Source organism: Carassius carassius, chromosome 32 (genome assembly GCF_963082965.1).
Source record: "Carassius carassius chromosome 32, fCarCar2.1, whole genome shotgun sequence".
Taxonomy (NCBI): domain Eukaryota; kingdom Metazoa; phylum Chordata; class Actinopteri; order Cypriniformes; family Cyprinidae; genus Carassius; species Carassius carassius.
The window spans coordinates 2832488-2857149 of record NC_081786.1 but is presented as its reverse complement, the minus strand read 5'-3'; the positions used below and the strand labels follow the sequence as shown (position 1 = coordinate 2857149).

Sequence of the window (24662 nt, the reverse complement as noted above, 5' to 3'; positions counted from 1 at the left end):
AAGAAACATTAAAAACAATCTACAGAGAGAGGAATCAGGAGATCTGCAAAAACCTACATTTGGATTAGAAAGTTCTCTAAATATGAAATATACGCTGCATATTTTAAACAAAATGTCTAGAGACAGGCTGAGACATCTTTTTATGCTCTTATTAGTAATAATCAACAGAAATTAACACAATCACACTGATTCTTCAACAATAAAACATAAAATCTGACGTTAATATTAAGAAATGACAGAAGAGAGTTTTAGAAGTGAGATAGAAGCAGACTTACATTTGACAGGCTGTGGGTTCGACTGTTTTCTTCGAGGCATGTTTTTTGTTTCTGAATGTGTCTGTTTATAATCAGCAGTTCCCTGTTGAGCTGATCTTCATCACCATCATCATCTTCCTCATTTTGATCTTCCTCTCCCGAACAAAGAGTTCCTCAAATCACTCATAAACCCCGAATTAAACATGTTTAACACTGTGTATCTCCAAAAAAAATCATATCCAAATGTCCCAAAAAAATAAAATGAAATTCCCGTTATTATTATTATTTTTTCGGTTAGCGTGAGCTAATACTAAACTGTATACATAATTCATCGACAAAACTGTAGAAATGCCGTCATATGCGACGACTACATGACTTTTACATTAAAATTAGTCTGTTATTAATCCACATCAATGATAAGGTATTTAGGATGTAATTTGTGTTTATCTTGATATCAGTCTCAGAGTAAGTTAGCATGCAGCTAAGTTAGCCCAAAAAGAGAAGATACAATAAAAGTCAAGGGTTCATAACCACTGGACAGCCAGCAGCGGGAATATCAGCGTCTCTCCATGAGGAATTATTCGTCCATGTGGATTTTTTTCGCTGTAAAGTGTCTCCAAGTGTTGAAGAAGTGAAAGTGTACAAGTTTCATTGCTGCTGGTATGTGCAGCACAGGAAGTGATTGAAATAGTTCAGCGTGAAACAGGTGAAAAAGCGACACCTACTGGACAATAGACATGTATACATACAGTCGGTATCTAGTCATAGCTGGGGGCGTGGCGAGGGCGGAGTCGGCGTGGGGGAAAACACTGCGCACATCGTGTGTACTTGAATGACAAAAATGCTCATATTGAGCGTTCATTCCCAGAGATTCCACAACTTCCCTTGATCATCCTCACAACGTATTGCTTGTAGCCATTTTGTCCTCCTATCCGCTTCTGTATGTTTATTAGGAAGGGTGTAGAACTTCAATTCATAATTTGTTAGTTTATTGGAGGTACAGAAAATGACACAACTTTTCGGCATTATTGTCCCGTGTATTTCAATTGGCGCCCTGGCAATGCTTTCCCCCACGGGCTAAATTCACATCACGTGACGGGGCGTTCCCGGAGCGTTCCCAGACCAACAGTCTGTATCTATAGAACTATAGAACCCACATTCGACCAATAGGAATATGTGTCTCACTTTCAGGACAGCAGTTCTAGGATCCATTAATTTTTTTGTAACAGCGCCACTTACCGATTTTTCCTATTTTTATGGTTTTGTTCACTGAAATAAGTATATAATGTATATTGACAGTAAAAGAGACTGTGAATAAGAAAGCTGTGAAGAACTTTGAATGTTTTTGAACTTTACAACATTTATTTAATTTAATAAATACGTATGTATATTCAGTTCAAGTTTATTTGTATAGTGGTTTTTACGATACAAATCATTGCAAAGCAACTTAACAGAAAATTAAGTTTCTACAATATTTAGTAGTAGCTTATAAGTGGTGACTGTCAGTTTGTGTGTAAATGACAGGAATTTTCAGAAAAATTAATACAATAAATAGTCAGCCAGACGATGAACACTATTAACAGCAATTATAATGTGATTGCATAGTTCTGTATGTTGTTTCAGGGTTCATCATCTGGGGTCCTCTGAGGGGTCAGCATCATCTCTTCTCAGGTGTTCTGGATCCAGACTGGAGCTTGTGTAAATCCTAGTCGTGGCAAAACAGAGAAACAAATAGAGACATTAGCGTAGCTGCTGTTCCAGCAAACTAAAATTAATTAGTTTAACCCAAGCTAAAGAATAAGAATGCGCATGTGATCAGATACAACTGCAGGCACAAATTATGAGATGCATTATTCGAATGCTTGGCGAAAGAGATGTGTTTTTAATCTAGATTTAAACAGAGAGAGTGTGCCTGAACCCCGAACATTATCAGGAGCATTATTATTCCAGAGTTTGGGAGCCAAATGTGAAAAAGCTCTACCTCCTTTAGTGGACTTTGCTATCCTAGGAACTACCAAAAGTCCAGCGTTTTGTGACCTTAGGGAGCGTGATGGATTGTAACGTGGTAGAAGACTAGGTACGCAGGAGCTAAACCATTTAGGGCCTTAAGTAATAATAATGTATATTTTGTATTTTGGTTTTGAAGTTGTATACTTTCCTCCCACTTGCAGTCCTTCTATCTTTTTTCTTACCTTCTCTTATTTAAATGTCGTTTTCTTGATAAAATATTGTGTGTTATTGTTCCTTGAATATAATAGAATTTTTTTTAGAGAGATTTACAGATTTTCAATTGTTTTATTTTATAACGTCAAAATGATGCAAAGTTTATGAGGCCAACATTAGAACTGCTAAGAAATGATAATTAATCCCTGATTGTTTTACTGATAATTACGACGTTCTTAATTCATGGCCAAGATTTAATTAGTCTTAACCTTGTTGACAAAATGACTATAAGAAGTAAATCTAGCCAGCACAATTAAAAAGATGGTAACAGTATACATGGATTTCTCGGCGACGTCATCACTGCTTGCACACGCAACCAAGAGGCAAAAGACCCGCGCTCTTCGTACCGGAGTAATTGGTTTAGGTGGTGGTGTTGTCGCTAGTCAAAATGCAAAGGAGTTGTTGCGTTGTCAATTGTACCAACCGAGCCAGTGCTGGGTGTCAGATGTTCAACGTGCCACAGTATGTCAGGATTTTGATTCGTAAACAGTTGGACGTTTTACATAATGTTATATTAATAATATATTAATATGAAACACAAACAAACAGATCCAACTCTGAAATTGCAATTTATTATTGAGTCAACAAGAAATTACAAACAATGCGAAATCTACGTTAATTACAATGTTCTTTTACTGAACTCGGCATAACAGATAGCGGTTTTCTGCCTCCTGGATGCGCGCGCATCCGGTATTGTTTGTATACAAGAAACCCGTGTATATGTTGTTGTGAGATGTCAGATTTACCTGTAGCTTACCGTATTAGTGTGAAAACTTGTTTTAGCATATTAGTTAAGTATAAATCATCTTTCATAATTAAACTGAGCTCACTGCTTAATATGTTATTATCCTGATGTTTTGGCAGGAGTTTAGATTAATCTTGTTGATGTTTGAAAGGCATGGACATCTATCAGCATTATTTCATAAACACTGAAAATGTCAAACATCAAACGTAAAATGGTTAATATAATCTAAAATATAATTTAATATATAATTCTGCCTCTCTAAAAGAATTAAAAAACTTAATAATTGAACAGAAAAATGAAACCATTTTAAATAAGCCTACTGTAAAAAAAAATCAGATAAAATAAAAATACTTCTGGCTCTCAAAAAACGTAAGTAAATAAATAAAAATAACCAACCAGACAGACAAAACACATGGTTTTTCATTTTCCATTTATTGGAAAGTAGGATTGAGAACGAGAATATTAACAAACATTGTTTCTAACTTTTGCAATGAAGTACAGATTTTAAACTACATTCTTTATCTCTTGCCTAAAACTAGCTAAGTGTAGTTAATTTAATATCTACAGTATAACTTCATCAAAACTTCTCACTTAGAGAATAAAGAAAAGAAAAAAAAACAAACAATAAAATAAGTATTTTCTGATCTATGCACATTACAATGACAGGGTAGACATTTTACTAACTTCTTAATTTATAAGCTCAAAATAGAAACTTGAGCTAATCTGGCACAGAAATGCCACACTAAACCATTTCTTATGAACATGGACACTCCTGCACTGGATCTGATGTAAACCTCACTGTTGAACACTCAACAGTCAATGCTATAATAGTGTGAAACATTTAATAACAGTGTTAATATTTAATAAAAACAAAACAAGCCACTGATATGCTGTTCATAATGCATAATATAAGGCCACTTCTGTGGCTGATGATGACTTTAGTCATAATTTACACATTAATGGGAAATGCCACATTAGTAATTGTTACAATTATTAATCCTCTTTCAGTGCAACACATTCACACACAGAATCCATCATCGCACATCTAAACCGCTGTATCCGGCTGCCGGTGTTTTCACAATCATATTCATAGCACCGATAGCTCCTACATTGATTACAGCTGATGTATTAGTTAAAGAGGTACAGTATATTCATCGTCCAGGACATTGTTGTTTATTGGAGTATACTGTACTACTGAATACCCGTATACTACCTTACAATTCCCCGATGTGGCTGAGAGGTTCATGTTACTATTGCCTTTAACGCTTGTAGATCAGAAGATGAGCTGAGCTGATCCGCTGATGTGTGATGATGCCGAGGTTAAACCTTAATGATGCTGATGGAGGATGAGGTCCTCTGGAACTACAAAAGAGTTCAAATGGAGATTAGAATGAAATGGGGAAATAAACCACACCTGAAAAGAAAACTAGTACAATTGAGGCAGACGTTTTTAATGAGGTTCATTTTAATAACATTTATTTACGGTAACATTTTACAGCACAGCTCCATTTATTAACATTGGTTAACAATATTAGTTAACACGAGTTAAAAATGGAAATCCATCTAAAGGCAATTTTGGTAACACTTTACAAACCTGTTCCATTTGTTAACGTTAATTAACTACATTAGTTAACATGCTACTTATGTACTTATTATTTCAGTTATAATAACTGGGTAATAACTAGGTTGAACCTACCCCTAAACTTAATCTTAACCCATGTAGTTACCTTATATATATATATATATATATATATATATATATATATATATATATATATATATATATATATATAAATACATATAAATACACACACACACACACACACACACTATATATATATGTATTTTAAAAAATATTGACATGCATTTACATGTATATATTTATATAATTAATATACTATATAAATAGATTTAATATACACATATAACATTTTTCTTATATGGATGCATGCATGTGTGTGTATTGTTATACATAATAAATATACACAGTACACACACATATTATGTAAACAATTTTTTTGTATTTTGGGTGTGATTAATCATGATTAATCATTTGACAGCACTAGTAAGTACACCAAGTACCCAAACTGTAAAATAATGTGCAACCAAAAATACTACTACTAATAATTTTCTGTAATCCTTTCCAATAAGGTTTCTTTTTTTTTATATCAGTTAACTACATTAGTTAACATGCATGAACCAACAATAAAACTACTTTAAAAAATTTTTTGGTAACACAATACAATAAGATTCCATTTGTTTACATTAGTTAACAAATACACAATGAAACTCCTAAAGCAGTTCTCAGTAATATTTTGCAATTAAGTTCCATTTGTTAAGAATAGTTAACTATATCAGTTAATATAAACTGACAATGTAAATAAAGTATTTTTAGTAACACTTCATGATAATAAATGTTGTTAAATAATCGGACCTTATTGAAAATTGCTAATTTTCTGTATCTACAGAATACTAACCTACTGCATTTTTTAAATCATGCCGTATACAATACTTTACAACATGTAATTGTCATGATCCAGTCATTGAACTTCAGTTTCTTCACCACCAGAGGTCATCATCTACAACACAGACTCACACACTACACAGTACACCCTGGACTACATTTCCCATGATCCATTGCACCAATCACAAGTTCACCTGATAACAATCACACCATGCACCTGAGATCACACACACACACACACACACACACACACACGCACGCGCACACGCACGCGCACACGCACTATAAGCATTGGACTTTTCACACACGGCCGAGTATTGTTCTGCACATATCCCTCTCCTAGTGAGACCAAGCCATTCAGTGTTTGTTTTCATAGTTTTGTCTTAGTTTCTAGTTTTCATAGTTTCATAGTCTTTTTCCTGCCTTGCCCGGTTTCTCATGTTTTGACCCTTTGCTCCGGATTACCCTCTTGCTTAGCCCTCTGGATATTGTTCGTTCATCAAAGATCCACGCTTGAACAAGGAATAGTCTTTGTCTTGCCCTCTATATACACGTTTGCCAGTGTTTGACGCATGCCTGTTATAACCACGTCTCTGTGTAATAAAAGCTTGCACATGGATCCGCACGTCTCACGACTCGTCAGCCCCGTTACAGAAATATGCGATATGCAGACATAAAGTACAGCCTGTTTCTACACTAACAAAGCTGCCATATATTCACACAAAATCTAATATTTTAGATTGTGATTTCTGAAGAATGAGAAGGTAAATTTATCTCTTTTTGATCATCTTGACCATCATTTGATTAGGCTATTACGAGTGAAGGCATTTTCATAAACCTGAACTAAAATGCAAAACAATTTTATTTGATAAATATTTTCTGAATGTATAAAAAGTGTGCTCATATATGATGAGTGGTGAAGGTCTCACCTTGCTGCCCAGCAGACCTCCGTGGTGATATTCTGGAGTGCTCTGGCCAGACAGCGGCTTGCTCTTCTCTTTACTGTGGCTGTTGGAGTCGTTGTCTTTGATGATATCATATTGCTTACAGAAGAGCACGATCACAGCTGCAGTGATACAGAGATCAGATTGATTACGGGACATGGACCTGATACGTTTCATTCAAACACACGATCTTCCATCTGGACATCCCAATTAAGTTTCAGAGGAGAAGGTCACTGTACACAACAAAGAACGGCAATTATTTTGAAAATATTTCAGTGATGCCAAAATGTAACATTTGAGTTTTAAAGAATGTTACAGCTCTGATAAAAGGAAACTCTCCATTCTCATTCAAAACCATATAAAGCCTACTGTATCATATTTGTAGTTATCAACAATCAAAAGTTTGCTGAGAAACCGGTCTCCTGCATGCCTTGTCATCTGATTTTTTTTCTTTATGGTAAAAAACAACCTCCTCAGATCATGGTTAACATGCCATAAATAGCCTTACAGTATGAACTGAATATGATGAGAATTTTATGACATACTTTAAAAACACATGCCAGCTTTTTTAATATTTTGTCTAAATGTTCTGTACCATTTCAAAAATTTATTTTTCTGACTATTATATCATATGTCAGGGTTTACAGAAGGAAGGACAAGTCAGAATTATTTCTTCTTAATAATGATGATTATTTGTAACTAAATCTTTACCTGCCCACATCAGCAGTACAGTCATAATGATCAGTATCTCTCCAGTCTGTAGGTGTCTGGAAATGTCTAAACCCTCAACCGCAGGGTCATCTGATCAGGTAAACAAGACAACAACATGCCTTAGAGGATTGTTTAGTTTATTTATTAACATACTAATAAAATGTTTTGTGGAATTTGTTTCATGCATTGTGTTCACTATGTTCTCAAAATAATTATAGCGGATATATTATGTACAACTTTTTGTCAAATGTAAAAATGGCCAAAAACTTCCTGTTCGTTAGGAAATACATCAGCAGATTAATTAATGATTTATGTCACATGCTACATATTTTTGTGAAATTGAATTGTGACAAGTAAACTTGGAATTGCAGGATATTCTGAGAAAAAAAAAAGTCAGAATTGTGATGTATAAATTTAGAACTGTGACGCATAAACTTGGAATTGCAAGATAAAGTTTTTTTTTTTTTAATTCCATGGCAGGAAAAAAAACAGAATTGTGGGATGTTAACTTAGAATTCAGTGGAAAAAAATAAATAACTTGTTCCAAATAAATTTGGAATTGCGAGAAAAAAGCCTGAATTCTAAGTTTAAATCTTAAAATTCTGATCTTGAAAAGTCAGAATTGTGAGATACAAAAATCATAATTACCATTTTTATTTTCAGAAACAGGCTTCCATATAATTTCACAATAAAGACATGAAATGTACTTTATTTAATGTATGATATTGTACAAAATGCTATGGCCCAGTTAAAATATCAAACAGACATGTTTACCTTGATCCATCATGGTGGACTGAAAATGTTCAGACTTTTTAAGAGTCCTGAAATGAATCTTTTTGCTGGCCAGACTCTCTCCATACAGTCCAACAGACTGGACCTGGATAATATAATCTGTGTCTTCATCCAGATCCCAAAGTATACAAGCTTGACTGGTCGTGTTCACCTCACGAATGAAACGCTGCATCAGGCTGTCCTGGCGCTAAAACACACACACTCGTTTAAGTATAAGCACATGAGGATTCATCAGAGGGTAAATTTATTGCAGATATTAAATGTCAGACTTCTGAAATTATTGTAATGGCCCGTAGGGCTGTATCTCTTATATCTTATCTGTAATAACTTTGTTTGACCTGCTGTGAGATGGCAAAGCCAATTACGGTCTCTCCCTCCGGAATATTCCAGGACACGGTGGCCGAATCCGCCCGCAGGTGAGTAACAGAGACATTGACAGGAGCAGCAGGGCGGTCTGTGAAGCACAAATCACCAGCATGAATCATTTATAAGACCAACCACCCGATGCACTCAAACATATACAACTGAAATTAAAACTGAACTATTTAATAAATCATTCAGACTCCATAAACATCATGTTTGAAAAGATTAAACCTAGTTACGGTTGCATGCAAAAGGGTGATGTTTGGGAGCTGGTTTTAAATGCTTTAGTTTTGTTTTTTTTTGTCTCCATTTTCCCCAAGACATCTGAAGGCCAACCTGACATCGGCTCAATGAACAACTACAATAATGCAGCTCATAAATATGCAACACTTCTGCATTTAGCTGATTCACTCTGCTGGGACATTATGCAAATTAATTCTAATTTTAATTCTTTTCCTTAATGTGATCTGCATGACTCAGTTGGACAGAATTAGTGGTAAACTATTCTTTGCCAAATCTCTGACTTTTTCCGCCAGCATGAAAAATCAGTTTGACAGAAAAGGACTTTTGGTTTTTAACCAACACCCAACAGCATATTGTTAATATAAAAATAATTATTCAAAACAGAAGGATAGATAGAAATGCACTGAGGCACTTTTAACCAATTTTTTTGATTAATCTCTTTAGTAGGAACTTTAAGACATTAGAAACCCTAAAGGATGATTTTCTGCTACAATATAACGAACTGTAAATCTGCTTAGAAATAACTTTTATTGTGAAACAGACTGTAGAAATAAATATGAACTAACAATCATACAACATAACTAAAAATCTTATATTATAATATAATTGTATATATGTAAATAATAAAAATGCATGTATATAAAATATTTATCTGATTGTAAATTATGATGTATGATTGTTAAATAGAATGTGTGTGCATGTGTGTTTGTAAGATGTCGAAAAGTCAAACATATAATTTAAGATTGAATCAACTCAATTGCAATCATATAAAAGTGACATTAAAATAGAAACAGCTCCTTAAGGTAAAAAAAAAAATTGTTTTTTTTTTTCATAAAGACTTAAGATCTCTCACAACAAAAATTACAGGAAAGGGTTTGCGGTTAAAAAGTTGTATGTGCTGTAATTTGTATACATGAAAATTACATTTTCAACATTTGGCATTTTACCAATATTCAATGAGATATATTCAATGAGATGTACATTCAGCTGCACCGACATCTTTATTTTCTTAAGTATGCTTTCTAACCAAAGCTAATGCATGTTTTGGCATAAATTACTTCAAGAGGTAGATATGATAGAATTAAATTACTGAGATGACTGAGCTAAGCTCAAAACAGTCTACACCTTCTTTGTCAATACTTCATGCAGTTGCAAAATGATTTGCGGATAATCAACAGAAAAGGTCAACATCTACTGAATATGGTTTCTGTGAATATGCACATTAGCACATTTTCTTAAATAATAGGTTTAAATAAGTGCATATTGATTACATGTACAAATCAATATAGCTTTTTTTAGTACATTCCTGTACATGGTAGTGGTACAGCTTAAAATGTCATAATTGAGCCCTGCTGTAAAAGCATTACACTAAACCCAATCGGTGTGTAAATTTCAAAGCCAAACACCCCCTTGTAAATAATTTAGTCCCTAATGAGAGCATGAATTGTGAACTTGCAGGGGAAATTGAGCCAGTGTTTTAGGATCAAACACATTTACAGAGCTCACCAGGAAAGAAAACATTGCATCAGAGGGATGAGTAAGTGCACTCATCCTTATATCCTCAATGGAAAGAGCCAAGGTCAATGCTAGACGAACATACATCACGGTGCATGGTTTCTGGTAAAACAGGCTAATTAAGAATAAGTGCACTGCAGAGACGACAGTCTTTCAATTAACTGTGGAGTTTGATGCAATTACAGGTTTGGCAGTAATCTAAATGACTTTGAGTGCATTGAAGAGTGAGCAAAATCCCCAGACATTTCATAAAAATTAATGATATATATATATATATGTGTGTGTGTGTGTGTGGGTGTGTAAAGTAGCAAAAATAAGAAATGAACAATGTGTAAACCATGTGTAATCCAAAGAAAGCAGTAGTTTGAGACCATATTTCCCTTTTGAAAATATAATCCATCATTTTTTCCTATTGCACTGGCACTTAAATGTCATGATTTGACATGTTCTGACTCAGGTTTCCTTAATGCCTTTCTCCGCTGGCTCCGGGAGAGCTTACATTAAAAACACTCACAGCATTACATAACAGAGGCTTCTCACATGCTTGACTGTAGTCATGGTGACCAACAAGTATAAAAAGATACACACTGCGTTTTATCTTTATTATGAGTAACTGTATGACAGAGGCAAAATGAGTTGACTTACTCGCCCCTGCAGAGCAGATATGGCATCCAAACAGACACAGAACGAGGCTAATAAAAGTGACTAGGTGAATCATGTCTTCCCGAAGAGTTAATCCAGATGAGCGACGCCGATTTCCACGGAAAAGTAACCTAAACTAAACATTCCTCCAGCTATCACATGGTTATCAATAGCGCATTTGTTTGCAACACTTGTACATTGTGATCACGAAGATGATAAACAACCTAAGCCAGCATCATCCTCGGCATTCTGTTGCCATCCGAATCCGCGAATGGCGAGGAAGACGCTTCCTTTCGCGATGATTTGAAAGCGAAATCACACTTTTTATGTCCTTTCATCGATACTACAACGGAACGCCAGCCTCGCCACCAGTTACATCCTCTCACAGCGCGTCTAATGTAACGCGTAAACGCGTGGCGATCATCGCAAAGCTCGCGCTCGCCTTCCTCGCTTTATGCGCTCGTGTTAGACGCTTTCAGAATACCAATCAATCAGCTGCGCTGCATCGCAGGCACATGACCCACAGGTGTCCAGTTACTGATTGATTCTCAGCAGTCACTCATTCACCTTCTTTAGCCGCGTGACGCACGAACCTGCAGCGGCATGAATGCGGTACAGCCGCCACCTCTCCAAAAACACCCTGTTGCGATATTTATGACGCCATTCGAACTTGCACATCGATCGTCAAACATCATAAAAGACACAGAACAGAACGGCACAGAACTGTGGGAAGAATGCAATAAAATAAATCTCATCAGAACATATCATCTCTATGAAAAAATATAATAGTCTTTACTTTATATAATACTGCGATAATAAATTATTCAAAATACGTAAGAGTTTCACATGATAAGAAGTGAGAATTTACTGTAATGTGATATAACAGAATAGAACGGAATTTGGTAGCTGATTAAATAAAGGAATACCGGGATAATAATATTAGCTACATTAAAAATAAATATAATTTTAGACAGAACAGAATACACTTAAAATAATAATTTGCATAATTAAAAAGTACAGTCATGGCCAAATGTTTTGAGAATTACATAAATATTGGAAATTGGAAAAGTTGCTGCTTAAGTTTTTATAATAGCAATTTGCATATACTCCAGAATGTTATGAAGAGTGATCAGATGAATTGCATAGTCCTTCTTTGCCATGAAAATTAACTTAATCCCAAAAAAACCTTTCCACTGCATTTGATTGCTGTCATTAAAGGACCTGCTGAGATCATTTCAGTAATCTTCTTGTTAACTCAGGTGAGAATGTTGACGAGCACAAGGCTGGAGATCATTATGTCAGGCAGATTGGGTTAGAATGGCAGACTTGACATGTTAAAAGGAGGGTGATGCTTGAAATCATTGTTCTTCCATTGTTAACCATGGTGACCTGCAAAGAAATGCATGCAGTCATCATTGCGTTGCATAAAAATGGCTTCACAGGCAAGGATATTGTGGCTACTAAGATTGCACCTAAATCAACAATTTATAGGATCATCAAGAACTTCAAGGAAAGAAGTTCAATTCTTGTAAAGAAGGCTTCAGGGCGTCCAAGAAAGTCCAGCAAGCGCCAGGATCGTCTCCTAAAGAGGATTCAGCTGCGGGATCGGAGTGCCACCAGTGCAGAGCTTGCTCAGGAATGGCAGCAGGCAGGTGTGAGCGCATCTGCACGCACAGTGAGGCCAAGACTTCTGGAAGATGGCCTGGTGTCAAGAAGGGCAGCAAAGAAGCCACTTCTCTCCAAAATAAACATCAGGGACAGATTGATCCTCTGCAGAAAGTATAGTGAATGGACTGCTGAGGACTGGGGCAAAGTCATATTCTCAGATGAAACCCCTTTCCGATTGTTTGGGGCATCTGGAAAAAGGCTTGTCCGGAGAAGAAAAGGTGAGCGCTACCATCAGTCCTGTGTCATGCCAACAGTAAAGCATCCTGACACCATTCATGTGTGGGGTTGCTTCTCATCCAAGGGAGTGGGCTCACTCACAATTCTGCCCAAAAACACAGCCATGAATAAAGAATGGTACCAAAACACCCTCCAAACAGCAACTTCTTCCAACAATCCAACAACAGTTTGGTGAAGAACAATGCATTTTCCAGCTCGATGGAGCACCGTGCCATAAGGCAAAAGTGATAACGAAGTGGCTCGGGGACCAGAATGTTGAAATTTTGGGTCCATGGCCTGGAAACTCCCCAGATCTTAATCCCATTGAGAACTTGTGGTCAATCCTCAAGAGGTGGGTGGACAAACAAAAACCCACTAATTCTGACAAACTCCAAGAAGTGATTCTGAAAGAATGGGTTGCTATCAGTCAGGATTTGGCCCAGAAGTTGATTGAGAGCATGCCCAGTCGAATTGCAGAGGTCCTGAAAAAGAAGGGCCAACACTGCAAATACTGACTCTTTGCATAAATGTCATGTAATTGTCGATAAAAGCCTTTGAAACGTATGAAGTGCTTGTAATTATATTTCAGTACATCACAGAAACAACTGAAACAAAGATCTAAAAGCAGTTTAGCAGCAAACTTTTTGAAAACTAATATTTATGTAATTGTCAAAACTTTTGGCCACGACTGTAGATAAAACATAAAAAACAATTTTGATTATGTAAAACCACCATCACAGCAGCTTTTAAGATGTTTTCTTGAATTGTTTGAATCCTCGAAAGCGAATATAGCAAAATATAATAATTTCATTTGTTTTCTGCTAGCTAAATTTCACATAAACAGATATCTGTCTCTAAATCTATCTTTTCTTTATTCTGAGTTGATCTAGACAAGTATAAGGGAACTATCTAAAACTCTGTTCATCTAAAAAAAAATGCATTCTATGTGTTCTCCTAAGGTGCAAAATTAATAGTTTTTTGTTGTTGTTGTTAACCTGGTAACACAGCCCTTGCGAAAATTAAGCATGGTTTTACTTAAAAATAAATAAATAAACAAAACACTCCATGGTTACTGTAGTTAAATCATGGTAAACACACGTTACATTTAACCATGAACACAATCAGTTTAACCATGACATTTTAACAAATTATAATAACTATCATAATCGGTTATACAAGTGGTAATCCACAACGCTTTTACTATAATATAATCATGGTTAATTTCCGATCTGAATCAACTGATTCATGTACAGACTCCGAAGGTCCGATCTGAATCAAATGATTCATGTACACACTCCGAAGGTCTGATCTGAATCAAATGATTCATGTACACACTCCGAAGGTCCGATCTGAATCAACTGATTCATGTACACACTCCGAAGGTCCGATCTGAATCAAATGATTCATGTACACACTCCGAAAGTCCGATCTGAATCAACTGATTCATGTAGGCTACACACTCCGAAGGTCCGATCTGAATCAAATGATTCATGTACACACTTCGAAGGTCTGATCTGAATCAAATGATTCATGTACACACTCCGAAGGTCCGATCTGAATCAAATGATTCATGTACACACTCCGAAGGTCTGATCTGAATCAACTGATTCATGTACACAATCTGAAGGTCCAATCTGAATCAACTGATTCATGTACACACTCCGAAGGTCCGATCTGAATAAAAATGATTCATGTACACACTCCGAAGGTCCGATCTGAATCAAATGATTCATGTACACACTCCGAAGGTCCGATCTGAATCAAATGATTCATGTACACACTCCGAAGGTCCGATCTGAATCAAATGATTCATGTACACACTCCGAAGGTCCGATCTGAATCAAATGATTCATGTACACACTCCGAAGGTCCGATCTGAATCAAATGATTCATGTACACATTCCAAAGATCCAATCTGAATCAAATTATTCGAGATACGCGCTTTGGCCCGATCTATATATATATTACAGCTGACAGGTCAGAGTTCATTGCATGCATGTTTACTAATCAGAGTATGTTGCACTAATCAGAGTATGCACTGAAACACTGGAGTCTGATGAGCATGATCACATGAAGGTGAGTGCAAACTAAACACTGTTAACTGGCTGTGCTTTCATTTCAAATGTCCTGTAACTGGTAATAGACCAACAAATCTTCTTCCCTTGCAAGCTAAAATGTAATTACAGGAGATCTTGAGTGGTGCTGTTAATCTTAAGTGCTGGGTTCTCCGTCTAACGAGGCAGTCGTGTTATGAGCTCTCTCTACCCATTACAGAGAAATGCAACCCCATCAGCAGAGATATTGATAAAGCGAAAGGCAAACAGATACTGAGAAGATGTGACGCCAAGATGTGATTTTTGAAAAGAAAATAAATCATTATCCATTTGATCAGGTTTGGCCTATTGGTTTTAAAAAGGATATGTAACTATTAATGTCATTATGCTCCTAACAAGAGTCTTCTATGCTAATGATCTGTGCATTTTGTTTATAGAGACTATATAGTTCACCAGCCATCCACACGATGGTGGATATTGCAAAGAGTGTTTATTTAAAAAACCTGGAATAATAGTTTAAGTTTAGACATATATAAAATGTAATATTTATTTTCTTTTAAGGTTAATTTAAATGTATTTATTTTAATTTAAATACAGTATTTTACATTTATTACATTTACATTTATTCATTTAGCAGACGCTTTTATCCAAAGCGAGTTACAGATGAGGACAGTGGAAGCAATCAAAAACAACAAATAGAGCAATGATATATAAGTGCTATAACAAGTCTCAGTTAGGTTAACACAGTACACGTAGCAAGGGCTTTTAAATAATATAATAAATAAAAAGAAAACATAGAATAAAAAAAGAATAGAGCAAGCTAGTGTTAGAGGTCTTTACACATACACACATACAATTGCATAATTAATGAAAAGAAAATAGAATATAAAAAGATTAGAAAGGTAGTTAGATTTTTTTAAAGAATAGAATTAGAATAGTGAGTGTTAAAGTTAGAGGGTCAAATAAAGATGGAAGAGATGTGTTTTAAGCCAATTCTTGAAGATGGCTAAGGACTCAGCTGCTCGGATTGAGTTGGGAGGGTCATTCCACCAGGAGGGAACATATAATTTAGAAGTCCGTAAAAGTGACTTTGTGCTTCTTTGGGATGGCACAATCAAGCGACGTTCACTTGCAGAACGCAAGCTTCTAGAGGGCACATAAGTCTGAAGTAACAAATTTAGGTAAATGGTTGCAGAGCCAGTGGTAGTTTTGTAGGCAAACATCAATGCCTTGAATTTTATGCGAGCAGCTATTGGAAGCCAGTGCAAATTGATAAACAGAGGTGTGACATGTATTCTTTTTGGCTCATTAAAAATTAATCTTGCTGCCGCGTTCTGAATTAATTGTAAAGGTTTGATAGAATTGGCTGGAAGACCTGCCAAGAGGGCATTGCAATAAGGGCTTGAACAAGGAGTTGTGCAGCATGTTCCGAAAGAAAGGGTCTGATCTTCATGATGTTGAATAAAGCAAATCTGCAGGATCGGACAGTTTTAGCAATGTGGTCTGAGAAAGTCAGCTGATCATCAATCATAACTCCAAGGCTTCTAGCTGTTTTTGAAGGAGTTATGGTTGATGTGCCTAACTTGATGGTGAAATTGTGATGAAACGATGGGTTTGCTGGAATCACAAGCAGTTCTGTCTTGGCAAGGTTGAGTTGAAGGTGATGGTCCATCATCCAGGAAGAAATGTCTGTTAGACAAGCTGAGATGCGAATAGCTACTGTCGGATCATCAGGATGGAATGAGAGGTAGAGTTGAGTGTCATCAGCATAGCAGTGGTATGAAAAGCCATGTTTCTGAATGACAGAACCTAATGATGCCATGTAGACAGAGAAGAGCCCTGAGGCACCCCAGTAGTTAGATGTTGTGACTTGGACACCTCACCTCTCCAAGATACAAGGACCTATCTGATAGGTAAGACTCAAACAATTGAAGTGTGGTTCCTGAGATGCCTTTTGCCAGTAGGGTTGATAGGAGGACCTGGTGGTTAACCGTGTCAAAAGCAGCGGACAGATCAAGCAGGATAAGTACTGAAGATTTGGATTCTGCTCTTGCCAGTCTTAGAGCTTCAACAACTGAGAGCAAGGCAGTCTCAGTTGAATGTCCACTTCTGAAGCCAGATTGATTGCTGTCAAGGAGGTTGTTGTGTGTGAGAAATGTAGAGACTTGGTTGAACACAGCTCGTTCAAGTGTTTTGCAATGAAAGGAAGAAGGGAAACTGGTCTGTAGTTCTATAAAAGAGAAGGATTGAGGTTGGGTTTTTTAAGTAGTGGAGTTATACGTGCCTGTCTAAATGATGAGGGGAAAACACCAGTGTGGAGGGATGTGTTGATGATGTGAGTGAGTGCAGGTACAACTGCAGGAGAAATGGCTTGAAGGAAATGAGATGGAATAGGATCAAGCGGGCAAGTTTTAGGGTGATTAGAAAGGATGAGTTTTGAGACGTCTGCCTCAGAGAGTGAAGAGAAGGATGTAAATGAGTGTATGTTTGCTGGTGATATGAGCTTGACTGATTGTGGTGTGGAAAATTGTGCACTAATGTGTTTAATTTTATTAATGAAAAACGTTGCAAAGTCGTCAGCTATTAGAGATGAAGCAGGAGGGGGAGGAGGAGGACAAAGAAGTCAATGTCAATGTCAATGTCACCTTTATTTATATAGCGCTTTAAACAAAATACATTGCTTCAAAGCAACTGAACAACATTCATTAGGAAAACAGTGTCAATAATGCAAAAATGATAGTTAAAGGCAGTTCATCATTGGATTCAGTTATGTCATCTCTGTTCAGTTAAATAGTGTCTGTGCATTTATTTGCAATCAAGTCAACGATATCGCTGTAGATGAAGTGTCCCCAACTAAGCAAGCCAGAGGCGACAGCGGCAAGGAACCGAAACTCCATCGGTGACAGAATGGAGAAAAAAACCTTGGGAGAAACCAGGCTCAGTTGGGGGGCCAGTTCTCCTCTGACCAGACCAAACCAGTAGTTCAATTCCAGGCTGCAGCAAAGTCAGATTGTGCAGAAGAATCATCTGTTTCCTGTGGTCTTGTCCTGGTGCTCCTCTGAGACAAGGTCTTTACAGGGGATCTGTATCTGGGGCTCTAATTGTCCTGGTCTCCGCTGTCTTTCAGGGATGTAGAGGTCCTTTCTAGGTGCTGATCCACCATCTGGTCTGGATACGTACTGGATCCAGGTGACTGCAGTGACCCTCTGATCTGGACACAGACTGGATCTGGTGGCCACGGTGACCTCGGAACAAGAGAGAAACAGACAAATATTAGCGTAGATGCCATTCTTCTAATGATGTAGCAAGTACATAAGGTGTTATGGGAAGTGTTTCCGGTTCCGGTTTACCTAATTAATGCAGCCTAAAAATCCTTTAACGGATTTGGATAATAAAAGCATATTAGTATGTTATGTGTATGCCAGGTTAAAGAGATGGGTCTTTAATCTAGATTTAAACTGCAAGAGTGTGTCTGCCTCCCGAACAATGTTAGGTGGGTTATTCCAGAGTTTGGGCGCCAAATAGGAAAAGGATCTGCAGCCTGCAGTTGATTTTGATATTCTAGGTATTATCAAATTGCCTGAGTTTTGAGAACATAGTGGACGTAGAGGATTATAATGTAAAAGGAGCTCATTCAAATACTGAGGTGCTAAACCATTCAGGGCTTTATAAGTAATAAGCAATATTTAAAAATCTATGCGATGCTTGATAGGGAGCCAGTGCAGTGTTGACAGGACCGGGCTAATATGGTCATACTTCCTGGTTCTAGTAAGAACTCTTGCTGCTGCATTTTGGACAAGCTGTAGTTTGTTTACTAAGCGTGCAGAACAACCACCCAATAAAGCATTACAATAATCTAACCTTGAGGTCATAAATGTATGGATTAACATTTCTGCATTTGACATTGAGAGCATAGGCCGTAATTTAGATATATTTTTGAGATGGAAAAATGCAGTTTTACAAATGCTAGAAATGTGGCTTTCTAAGGAAAGATTGCGATCAAGTAGCACACCTAGGTTCCTAACTGATGACGAAGAATTGACAGAGCAACCATCAAGTCTTAGACAGTGTTCTAGGATATTACAAGCAGTTTTTAGGTCCTATAATTAACACCTCTGTTTTTTCAGAATTTAGCAGTAAGAAATTACTCGTCATCCAGTTTTTTATATCGACTATGCAATCCATTAGTTTTTCAAATTGGTGTGTTTCACCGGGCTGCGAAGAAATATAGAGCTGAGTATCATCAGCATAACAGTGAAAGCTAACACCATGTTTCCTGATGATATCTCCCAAGGGTAACATATAAAGCGTGAAGAGTAGCGGCCCTAGTACTGAGCCTTGAGGTACTCCATACTGCACTTGTGATCGATAGGATACATCTTCATTCACTGCTACGAACTGATGGCGGTCATATAAGTACGATTTAAACCATGCTAATGCACTTCCACTGATGCCAACAAAGTATTCAAGTCTATGCAAAAGAATGTTGTGGTCAATTGTGTCAAACGCAGCACTAAGATCCAATAAAACTAATAGAGAGATACACCCACGATCAGATGATAAGAGCAGATCATTTGTAACTCTAAGAAGAGCAGTCTCAGTACTATGATACGGTCTAAATCCTGACTGGAAATCCTCACATATACCATTTTTCTCTAAGAAGGAATATAATTGTGTGGATACCACCTTTTCTAGTATCTTGGACAGAAAAGGGAGATTCGAGATTGGTCTATAATTGACTAGTTCTTTGGGGTCAAGTTGTGGTTTTTTGATGAGAGGCTTAATAACAGCCAGTTTGAAGGTTTTGGGGACATGTCCTAATGACAATGAGGAATTAATAATAGTCAGAAGAGGATCTATGACTTCTGGAAGCACCTCTTTCAGGAGCTTAGATGGTATAGGGTCTAACATACATGTTGTTGGTTTAGATGATTTAACAAGTTTATACAATTCTTCCTCTCCTATAGTAGAGAATGAGTGGAACTGTTCCTCAGGGGGTCTATAGTGCACTGTCTGATGTGATACTGTAGCTGACGGCTGAATGGTTGCAATTTTATCTCTAATAGTATCGAATTTTAGAAGTAAAGTAGTTCATAAAGTCATTACTGCTGTGGTGTTGGGAAATGTCAACACTTGTTGAGGCTTTATTTTTCGTTAATTTAGCCACTGTATTGAATAAATACCTGGGGTTATGTTTGTTTTCTTCTAAAAGAGAAGAAAAGTAATCGGATCTAGCAGTTTTTAATGCTTTTCTGTAGGATATGTTACTTTCCCGCCAAGCAATACGAAATACCTCTAGTTTTGCTTTCCTCCAGCTGCGCTCCATTTTTCGGGCTGCTCTCTTTAGGGTGCGAGTATGCTCATTATACCATGGTGTCAAACTGTTTTCCTTAACCTTCCTTAAGCTTAAAGGAGCAACTTTATTTAAAGTGCTAGAAAAGAGAGAGTCCATAGTTTCTGTTACATCATCAAGTTGTTCTGAGGTTTTGGATATGCTAAGGAATTTGGTTACATCAGGAAGATAACTTAAAAAGCAGTCTTTTGTGTTAGAAGTGATGGTTCTTCCATACTTGTAACAAGAAGTAGAATTTACAATTTTGGCTATATGAATTTTGCAAAGAACTAAATAATGATCTGAGATATCATCACTTGGCTGAATAATTTCAACACCATCAACATCAATTCCATGTGACAGTATTAAATCTAGAGTATGATTTCGACAATGAGTAGGTCCTGAAACGTGTTGTCTAACACCAATAGAGTTCAGAATCTCTATAAATGCTGATCCCAATGCATCGTTTTCATTATCAACATGGATATTAAAATCACCAACTATTAAAACTTTATCTGCAGCCAGAACTAACTCGGATGTAAAATCACCAAACTCTTTAATAAAGTCTGTATGGTGCCCTGGTGGCCTGTATACAGTAGCCAGTACAAACATAACAGGGGATTTATCATTAACATTTGTTTCTCTGGATAATGTTATATGAAGTACCATTACTTCAAACGAGTTATACTTGAAGCCTGCCCTCTGAGAAATCCTGAAAACGTTGTTATAAATTGAAGCAACACCTCCACCTTTGCCTTTTAGACGTGGCTCATGTTTATAACAGTAATCTTGGGGGGTGGACTCATTTAAAATAATGTAATCATCAGGTTTTAGCCAGGTTTCTGTCAAACAGAGTACATCTATATTATGATCAGTGATCATATTATTTACAAAAAGTGTTTTCCTAGAAAGGGATCTGATATTCAATAAGCCAAGCTTTATCATTTGTTTATCCATATTGCTTCTGTTTTTTATTTGTTGAACCTCAATTAAATTGTTAATCTTAACTTGGTTTGGACGTTTTTTGTATTTTCTAGTTCGGGGAACAGACACAGTCTCTATAGTGTGATATCTAGGTGAAAGAGTCTCTATGTGCTGAGAATTAACTGACCTCTGTGACGGGAGGCAGCTAGCAGACGGTCGGTTTAGCCAGTCTGTCTGCTTCCTGACCTGGGCCCCAGTTAGTCAAGTATAAACACTAAGACTATTTGCCATATTTCTAGAGAGAAGAGTGGCGCCACCCCAGGAGGGATGAAGACCATCTCTTTTAAACAGGTCAGGTCTGCCCCAAAAGCTCATCCAATTGTCTATGAAACCTATGTTATTCTGTGGGCACCACTTAGACATCCAGCCATTGAGTGATGACAATCTGCTATGCATCTCATCACCACGGTAAGCAGGGAGGGGACCAGAGCATATTACAGTGTCTGACATCGTGCTTGCAAGTTCACACACCTCTTTAATGTTATTTTTAGTGATCTCCGACTGGCGAAGTCGAACATCATTAGCGCCGGCATGAATAACAATCTTTCTGTATTTACGTTTAGCATTAGCCAGCACTTTTAAATTTGCCAAGATGTCAGGCGCTCTGGCTCCCGGTAAACATTTGACTATGGTGGCTGGTGTCTCTATATTCACGTTCCGTACAATAGAATCACCAATAACTAGAGCACTTTCATCAGGCTTCTCAGTGGGTGCATCACTGAGTGGGGAGAACCTGTTTAATGTTTTGATCGGAACAGAAGAGCGGTGTTTTGACCCACGACTACGCTGCCTCACCGTCACCCAGTTGCCCTGCTGCTGGGGCTCTGTTTCCTGGAACCGAACAATGTACAGGAATCCCTGAGCTAGACGCATCCAAAGCCGTATCTAGAGCCCTAACATTCTTACTGTCCTCAATTAAAGTTTGGATGCCTGTCTCTAATTCTGAAATCTTCTCTGTCAGCCTAACTATTTCCCTGCATTTATCACATGTGAATCCCTCATCAGTGACAGAGATAGATAAACTGTACATGTGGCAAGAGGTGCAAGAAACAATGATAGGAGAAGCCATTACTCACCGTGCTTGATGAAAATTCTTACTGCGGTTGTTTGATGAACTTGTGAAAAACTGGAGCGAGGGAGAGGAGAAAAGAAAACAGCGATAGGTTCGAATGAAAACGCTAATGACAAGCTAACGAGTGCTAACGCTTTTAGAAGTGAGGAAAATGTTTTAAAAAGCATGCGAGAGTTAGACGAATTGTTAATTTTGTTATGGTAGTATGTCATTTTAGCAGTGGAGACATTAGCAGAGAAAGAAGATAGGAGTGACTGATACATATTAAGGTCAGTAGTATTTCTGGATTTGCGCCACACCCTTTCAGCAGCTTTAAGCTTAGAACAGTGTTTGCGTAGAACATCAGATAACCAAGGGGCAGAAGGGGTGTTACAGGCTGGCCTGGAAAATAAGGGGCAAACAGTGTCTAAACAAGATGTAAGAGTGGAGCAGAAAGTATCAGTAGCACTGTTAGCATCCAAAGATGCAAACAGTTTAGGGGAAGGAAGTGAAGATGAAACCATTGCAGAAAGCCGGGAGGGTGAAAGTGTGCGTAGGTTACGTCGAAAGATGACATGTGGAGGGGTAAATGAAGTGTCAGGGACCATGTTGAGGTTAAGAGTGAGGAGGAAGTGATCCGATGTGTGCAGTGGAGTAACCAGAACATGATCAGTAGAGCAGTGTCGTGTATAAATAAGGTCCAGTTGGTTGCCTGATTTGTGAGTAGCAGTAGTTGACACTCGGTTGGAGATCGGTTGGAGATCAAAAGAGGCAAGCAGAGTGTGGAAATCAGCATACAGAGGTTTAATATTATTAACCTTTTTTATTTTACTAATAACACTAATTTAAAATAATAAATTCCATTCAAATAAATTAAAGAAATTTTAAAAAGTCAAAAACACAATAACTTAAAAAAAGAAAAGAAAAATAAATCTAAAAACATTTTGTCTCTGCAGGACCCAGTGGAAAGTTTGATTGTATTAAGTGGCTGTGGAACATCAGACTGCATTGCATTTTTTTGGGGTATGGAGTTTAAGAAAGTTTTATCAATAAAAAAATAAATAAATAAAGGAAAATTAAATTAGAAACCACTGTATATTTACCTATGTGACATTTTCCCCACTGTGTTCTGAATGACACATTTTTTATTTGTCATATCATATTTCATACCTTAGACATCCTTTAATAAGATGTTGAATGCCCCAAAACAGAAGCCGATCTGTTCGTACATAGCTGGAGGTGACAGGTGTATAAACAGTCTGTCTGTTTGATGCATAAGATGAGACTCCAGTGTGACACTGCAGTATTTCTGGACTCTGTTTTTAAAGGGCCCTGCTGACCTCACAGGAGGCTCCAGAGGACGACCCAGCGCTGGGAGCTCGCCTGCTGTACAAGGTGAACGCAAGAACAGAGAGTGAAACAAGTTATGGGCTTTACCGCAGTAATAAATCAGTTTCACCAACCTAAACAGAGACAACAGGCTATTCTTTGACATTTTCAGAGGAACAAGTGAGCAGCACCTAAACTCTAAAAAATGCTGGATTGTTTCAACCCAACTTTGGGTCAAATATGGACTAACCCAACTTTTGGGTTAAAAATTACAAAATTACAAAATTTAACCCAACAGCTGGGTTAGTCCTTATTTGACCCAAAGTTGGGTTGAAACAACCCAGAATTTTTTAGAGTGTAGAAGCGCCAGAGAGCTCTGGGCAGTTGCCAAGTTGTTGCTATGTGATCACTAAAGTATGTGAAATTATTTTTTAACAGATGGCTTTACACATGCACGGGTGTTGCTTATAGGCCCAAGTCAATATTGCTCACTCCATATCCTTAGATATGGCTCAAGTTCGTCCTTAATTATAAATCTGTGGGATTTTCACCCATTTTATCATTTGAAAATCTAGTTAAAATTAAGTGAGGTAAAGAACGTTTAGAAATGTAGATATTTCATATTTAGATATTTGAGTAATGATATTAATAATTATGCTTTCTTTAACAAAAGCACTACTTTAAGAACATTCAGCTTGACAGATTTAAACATAATCTATTTCCTCCATTTCTACTAACAGGTTTGTGCAGGAATGAAGCGTGTCCTGAATATCCTGTGGCACGTCTGTTTGAATAACACTATTGTCTTTTTCTCAAATCACATTATTTAAATAGTAAAAGACAAAAGTTGTAACTCCAAAAAAGCCTTCAAAAGCAAAAAATATATAATAACATATTTAATTAAAAAAAAAAAAGTAATCACATCATAGTCACAGTTTTTGAAAATGAAATATTGAATTACATTTATATATATATATATATATATATATATATATATATATATATATATATATATATATATATATATATATATATATATATATTGTAACAAATAAAAAACTTTACAGTTTTATTTATATTAGGTTCTCACATTTTTTGGTGAATTGTATTATAATATTATACTATTTAGATC

At 36.9% G+C, this 24662-nt stretch overlaps 2 protein-coding genes and 2 long non-coding RNA genes across 4 annotated transcripts in view; 1 reads left to right on the top strand and 3 right to left on the bottom strand.

Annotated features, from left to right (window-relative positions):
- Nucleotides 1-909, bottom strand: part of LOC132112392 (zinc finger protein 513) — an 11532-nt gene extending 10623 nt beyond the window's left edge. The window contains exon 1 of the mRNA XM_059519844.1: nt 276-909. Within this exon, the coding sequence (XP_059375827.1) occupies nt 276-315 (40 nt within the window). The 5' untranslated portion in view covers nt 316-909. The remainder of the gene's footprint in view (nt 1-275) is intronic.
- A 2726-nt stretch (nt 910-3635) lies between these two features.
- Nucleotides 3636-4113, bottom strand: LOC132112391 (uncharacterized). The gene is made up of 2 exons (XR_009424939.1): nt 3814-4113; nt 3636-3783 (listed from the first exon to the last, which is right to left on the bottom strand). It is a non-coding gene; the product is annotated as an uncharacterized LOC132112391 (long non-coding RNA).
- Nucleotides 4114-4121: 8 nt separating this feature from the next.
- fndc4b (fibronectin type III domain containing 4b) lies at nt 4122-11511 on the bottom strand. Its single transcript, XM_059519843.1, has 6 exons — nt 10900-11511; nt 8472-8587; nt 8116-8320; nt 7342-7431; nt 6616-6752; nt 4122-4584 (listed from the first exon to the last, which is right to left on the bottom strand). Exons 1-6 carry the CDS (start codon nt 10970-10972, stop codon nt 4543-4545), a joined length of 663 nt encoding a protein of 220 aa, XP_059375826.1. The 5' UTR covers nt 10973-11511; the 3' UTR covers nt 4122-4542.
- Nucleotides 11512-14801: 3290 nt separating this feature from the next.
- LOC132113149 (uncharacterized) lies at nt 14802-23432 on the top strand. The gene is made up of 3 exons (XR_009425095.1): nt 14802-14856; nt 23158-23224; nt 23377-23432. It is a non-coding gene; the product is annotated as an uncharacterized LOC132113149 (long non-coding RNA).
- Nucleotides 23433-24662: the final 1230 nt, after the last annotated feature.

Coding starts and splice junctions, on each gene's coding strand:
- fndc4b (XM_059519843.1), bottom strand. CDS start 10,972: ATGATTCACCTAGTCACTTTTATTAGCCTCGTTCTGTGTCTGTTTGGA. Junction 7,432..8,115: donor GTCCACCATGATGGATCAAG/GTAAACATGTCT, acceptor TTACCTGATCAG/ATGACCCTGCGGTTGAGGGT. Junction 6,753..7,341: donor TGTACTGCTGATGTGGGCAG/GTAAAGATTTAG, acceptor GTATCACTGCAG/CTGTGATCGTGCTCTTCTGT.